Raw genomic sequence first — 6,015 nt, 5'->3', positions numbered from 1 at the left:
AAACCTTTTCTTCACTCTTTCCAGCTTGACAACATCCTTCCTATAGGAGGGAGACCTACAATGAACACAATACTCCAAATGCAGCCTCAGCAACGACCTGTACAACTGTAACATACACCCCAATCTTTATACTCAATAATAATAAGTCCCACACCACCAGGTTCAAGAACAGCTACTTTCCTGCAACCACCAGGATCCCACCTCGGCAACAGACCAGTCCGGCCACCTCTTGCACTGCCACTGTCGAGGACTTGTATTCTGATTGTGTCTTGAATTGATGTCCGGTTTTCGCAATCTTTTTCGACTGTCACCTGGAATGTATGTGTAATATGTGCCTGTGTTGTCGCTGTGCCTGTGATGCTGCTGCACGATTCTCACTATATCTGGACCTCCCCGAACTCTGCAGATGACAGTAAACCCGGCGACCGACCCGGCTGAACAGAGGGAGGGAGGGAGGGAGCCCGGGAACGGCGGCAGCCGGTGGTGTGGGCCCGGGGAGCGGCGGCCGCCGGTGGTGTGGGCCCGGGGAGCGGCGGCAGCCGGTGGTGTGGGCCCGGGGAGCGGCGGCAGCCGGTGGTGTGGGCCCGGGGAGCGGAGGTCGCCGGTGGTGCGGGGAAGGGGAGCGGCGGTCGCCGGTGGTGCGGGGAAGGGGAGCGGCGGTCGCCGGGGGTGTGGGCCCGGGGAGCGGCGATCGCCAGTGGTGTGGGCCCGGGGAGCGGCGGTCGCCGGTGGTGTGGGCCCGGGGAGCGGCGGCTGCCGGTAGTGCGGGGAGGGGGAGCCACCCCGGGAGGCCCGGCTACGTGCGCGCCCGGCGACGTGAGGAGGCACCGTGTGCGCGCACGCCCGTTGACGCTAGACCGCGGCGCGTACGCCTAGTGACGTCAGGGGCCGGGGCGCGCTCGGCGACGTCACGGGGCGGTGCGCTCACGCCGATGACGTCCGGCGCCGCGTGCGTGCGTGCGCGCCCCCCGCCACACGGAGCGCAGGCCGAGCCGCAGCCATGGCCGCACAGGTGCAGAGTCTGCCGCCGCCTCACCGCGCCGCCGGCCCGGCCCCCGAGCCCGCCGACACGCAGGCCGCCGCCAAGCGCCTGATGGCAGCGCCGCCACCCAAGGTGAACCCGTGGAGCAAGCCGGCCCCCGCCGGCGACGGCGGCGCGCCGAGCCCCGGGCCTGCCGCACAGCCTGGGCCCGAGCCCACGGGGCAGGCCGGGGACGGTGCCGAGGAGCCGCGGGCTGCCAGCGCCCGCAGGATGGAGTTCGTTGAGGCTCCGCCGCCCAAGGTGAACCCCTGGACCCGGAGAGTGAGCGGGAGCGGCGTGGAGCCCGAGCCAGGTGGGTGCGGGCTGGAGGACGGGTCGGGTCGGACAGGGCCGCAGATGGTGGATGGGTGGAGCTCCAGCGTTGGGGTACGGGATCATTGCCGCTCCGCCCACCACCCCACACGTGAGAGGCCCGGGGCCTGGCCGGCTCCCGGGCAGCAGAACCCTCCCTCCGCAGCCCAGGCGGGAAATGCAGGATCCAGCCCCCTTCCCTTCCCTGCCCTGCCATGCCTTGCCTTGCCTTGCCATGCCTTGCTATGCCATGATTCAGGCCACTCCTCCATTCTCCCACCCTCTGGCATTTGCCCGGCCACTGTATACACCTTCTTCCAGTTACTGTGGCCGCGTCATTCCCCTGACCATCACGATTCCCTCCCCCCAATTACTCTGGCCACTTCACTTCTCCCCGTCTCTCCATCTCCCTGGCTACTGACAGACCTCCCATTTCCTCTCGCCTGCTCTATTCACCACCCTGCCCTACCCTTCACCAACTACAGGAGAACTCCCTCGTCACCTCTCTGCCAACTATCCCGTTACCTACCTATTTTGTTTGTTTCCACGATTTTTACTCTAACCCAATGAAGGATAAAACTTATGATGTGGTTATGCAGCCTCTTCGTTGCGGCCTATCTTGCACCTCCGACTCGATTATTAATCAGCGGATATGGCTCCTTAGTGAATGATGAGACAAAGGTTTGATGTGATCCTTTTCATATTCATATTGCTGGTCAGGAATCAAGACATCATGAGTTATGTTATGGTTTGCAATGGGAGGAGGCATTACATTTAAATTCTGTTTTATAATATCTTATATTCCTGAAAAAACCTCATTCATAAATGAATGATTTTAGAATCACCAACACGGTTAAAAATATCCATGATAGAAAGTCTTTATGATTGTGGTCCCATTTACAGCAGATGAAATTGATTAATCAAAGTTAGAAAGTTTGGTGCCATGGCAAGAATAAAACAATGAAAAATCATAGGGCAACTTTTAGCCCTTTGACAATTGGGATGCGCCTCAAGATAATTGTTCTTTTGTGGGATTTTGAAATAGATTGAAAGTGCCATTTATTCCCATTTATTTAATGGACATATAGATACATAGACAATAGGTGCAGGAGTAGGTAATTCGTCCATTCGAGCCAGCACGGCCATTCAATGTGGTCATGGCTAAATCATCCACAATCAGTACCCCGTTCCTCATATCCCATGATACCGCTAGCCCGAAGCGAATCTGCCTCCACTGTGTTCTGAGGCAGAAAATTCCACAAATTCACAACTCTCTGTGTGAAAAAGTTTGTCCTCATCTCAGTTCCAAATGGTCTACCCCTTATTCTTAAACTGTGGCCCCTGGTTCTGGACTCCCCCAACATCGGGAACATATTTCCTGCATCTAGGTGTCCAATCCCTTAATAATTTTATATGTTTCTATAAGATCCCCTCTCATCCGTCTAAATTCCATCGAATACAAGCCCAGTCGCTCCATTATTTCATCATATGACAATTGCGCCATCCCGGGAATTAACCTTGTGAACCTGCACTGCACTCCCTCAATAGCAAGAATGTCCTTTCTCAAATTAGGAGACCAAAACTGCACACAATACTCCAGGTGTGGTCCAATACTCAACTCCTATCGTTGTGATGGCCAACATGCCATTAGCTTTCTTCACTGCCTGCTGTAAATGCATGCTTACTTTCAGTGACTGATGTTCAAGGACACCCAGATCTGGTTGTACTTCCCCTTTTCCTAACCTGACACCATTCAGATAATAATCGGCCTTCCTGTTTTTGCCACCAAAGTGGATAAGCTCACATTTATCCACATTATACTGCATCTGCCAGGCATCTGCCCACTCACCCAACCTGTCCAAGTCACCATGCATCCTCATAGCATCCTCTTCACAGTTCACACTGCCACCCAGCTTTGTGTCATCTGCAAATCTGCTAATGTTATTTTTAATTCCTTCATTTAAATCATTAATGTATATTGTAAATAGCTGCGGTCCCAGCACCGAGCCTTTGCTGCACCCCACTAATCACTGTCCGTAATTCTGATTAATCCCTAATCTTTGTTTCCTGTCCCCATGTCAATGCCCTACCCCAATACCATGTGTTCTAATATTGCCCACTAATCTCCTGTGTGGGACCTTATCAAAGGCTTTCTGAAGGTCCAGGTCCACTGCATCCACTGGTTCTCCCGTGTCCATTTTACTTGTTACATCCTCAAAGTATTCCATAAGATTTGTCAAACATGATTTCCCCTTCGTAAATCCATGCTGAATCCATCCTGTTACAGCTATCCAAATGTGCCGCTATCACATCTTTAATAATTGACCCACCACTGATGTCAGGCTAGCTGGCCTGCTTTCTCTCCCTCCTTTCTTAAAAAGTAGGATAACATCAGCTACCCTCCAATCCATAGGAACTGATCCAGAATCTATAGAACATTTGAAAATGATCACCAATGTGTCCACAATTTCTAGAGCCACCTCCTTGAGTACCCTGGGATGCAGACCATCAGGCCCTGGGGACTTATCAGCCTTCAGTCCCATCAGTCTATCCAACTCCATTTCCTGACATGTGAATTTCCTTCAGTTCCTCTGTCACCATAGGTCCTCTGTCCCCTAGTACATCTGGGTGATTGTTTGTGCCTTCCTTAGTGAAGACAGAACCAAAGTACCTAGGAAAAAAAACCTGCAGATGCTGGTTTAAATTGAAGGTAGACACAAAATGCTGGAGTAACTCAATGGGTCAGGCAGCATCTCTAGAGAGAAGGAATGGGTGACGTTTCGGGTCGAGACCCTTCTTCAGACTGATGCCATGGGGAAGGGGTGGGACAAAGATAGGATGTGGTTGGAGACAGGAAGACTAGTGGGAGAACTGCGAAGGGGGAGGGGGTTGAGAGGGAAAGCAGGGAATATCTGAAGTTAGAGAAGTCAATGTTCATACTGCTGGTGTGTAAACTACCCAAGTGAAATATGAGGTGCTGTTCCTCCAATTTGTGCTGGGCCTCACTCTGACAATGGAGGAGGCCCAGGACAGAAAGGTCAGATTGGGAATGGGAGGGGGAATTGGTGCTGAGCCACCGGGAGACCAGGTTGGTTTAGACGGACTGAGCGGAGGTGTTGAACGAAACGATCGCCGAACCTGCGCTTGGTCTCGCCAATGTAGAGAAGTTGTCATCTGGAACAGCAGATACAATAGATGAGGATGGAGGAGATGCAGGTGAACCTCTGCCTCACTTGTAAAGACAGAGGTTTGGGTCCTTGGATGGAGTCGAGGGGGGGAGGTAAAGGGACAGGTGTTGCATCTCCTGCGGTTGGAGGGGAAAGTACCTGGGGAGGGGGTGGTTTGGGTGGGAAGGGACGAGTGGACCAGGGAGTTACGGAGGGAACGCTCTCTGCGGAAAGCAGAAACGGGTGGAGATGGGAAGATGTGGCCAGTAGTGGGATCCCGTTGGAGGTGGCAGAAATGTTAGAGGATAATCTGTTGTATGGGACGGCTGATGGGGTGGAAGGTGAGGACAAGGGGGACACTATCCATGTTACGAATGGGGGGAGGGGGAGCAGGAGCAAGAGCGGAGCTGCGGGATATTGAGGAGCCCCTAGTGAGAGCCTCATCTATAATGGAAGAGGGGAACCCCCGTTTCCTAAAGAATGAGTACATCTCCAATGCCCAAGTATGGAACATCTCATCCTGGGAGCAGATGCGGCGTAGACGGAGGAATTGGGAATAGGGAATAGAGTTTTTACAGGAAACAGGGTGGGAAGAAGTGTAGTCAAGATAGCTATGGGTGTCAGTAGGTTTGTAGTAGATGTCGGTCACCAGTCTGTCTCCTGTGATGGAGATGGTGAGATCCAGAAACGATAGTGAGATGTTGGAGGTGGTCCGTATATTTAAGAGCGGGATTGAAATTAGTGGTGAAATTGATGGTCAGTGAGTTCTGCATGGGTACAAGAGGTAGCACCAATGTAGTTGTCAATGTAATGGAGGTAGAGTGGGAGGTAGTGTCAAACAGTTGTGTGATGACACGAATATAAAAAACCTCGTAATGTTCTCCTTGGTCAGTAGTGCAATGCCCCCCTTTTGCTCTCCCCACTCCATCACGCCATGGAACTTGTATATCCCAGAACATTGATCTGATATTCCTGCTCTTCCCTGAATTACATTTCTGTGATTGCACAATTTTGCAATTCCATGTGCTGATCCATGCTCTCAGCCATCTGCATTATCTGTGAGACTCCTTGCACAAAGTCAATGAGGTTAAGTCTACCAGTCATATAATGCTTTCATACTGGCCTCTGACTGCTCTGCCCACTGGACTTGCTGTTCTATTTGCTACATATGATTTTGACTCCCCACCCATTGTACTGTCATTCTAGGTCCCACCCTATACCTCACTTTTTAAGCTCTCCAGCTGATAAACTGCCACAAAATGTTGCTGAACAAAATTAAAAATGCACATGGTCGGGGGTAATATATTAGTATGGAACAGATAAGGTAGTGAGAATGAAACAATATCACAGGCCCCTTGGCCCATCATGTCTGTGCCAACCTGCACTCATTCCATCTGCCTGTACATGGATCGTATCGCTCTATTCCTTCCCTGCCTGTTCATGTAACTGTCTAAATGGGTCACTTTTAGGTTGGTAATCAGTAACTAGTGGGATGCCTCAGTGCTCGTGCTTGGC

General features: G+C 52.1%; 1 protein-coding gene across 2 annotated transcripts in view; it reads left to right on the top strand.

The window, feature by feature from the left end:
- Nucleotides 1-706: 706 nt before the first annotated feature.
- Nucleotides 707-6,015, top strand: part of larp1 (La ribonucleoprotein 1, translational regulator) — a 100,739-nt gene continuing 95,430 nt past the window's right edge. The window contains exon 1 of one of the 2 annotated variants that reach the window (XM_078411769.1): nucleotides 707-1,334. In XM_078411769.1, the coding sequence (XP_078267895.1) occupies nucleotides 1,001-1,334 (334 nt within the window). In that variant the 5' untranslated portion in view covers nucleotides 707-1,000. The remainder of the gene's footprint in view (nucleotides 1,335-6,015) is intronic. The other variant, XM_078411768.1, reaches the window with a different exon arrangement.

Source organism: Rhinoraja longicauda, chromosome 14 (assembly GCF_053455715.1).
Source record: "Rhinoraja longicauda isolate Sanriku21f chromosome 14, sRhiLon1.1, whole genome shotgun sequence".
Taxonomy (NCBI): Eukaryota; Metazoa; Chordata; class Chondrichthyes; order Rajiformes; family Arhynchobatidae; genus Rhinoraja; species Rhinoraja longicauda.
This window is presented reverse-complemented; position numbering and strand designations above follow the sequence as displayed.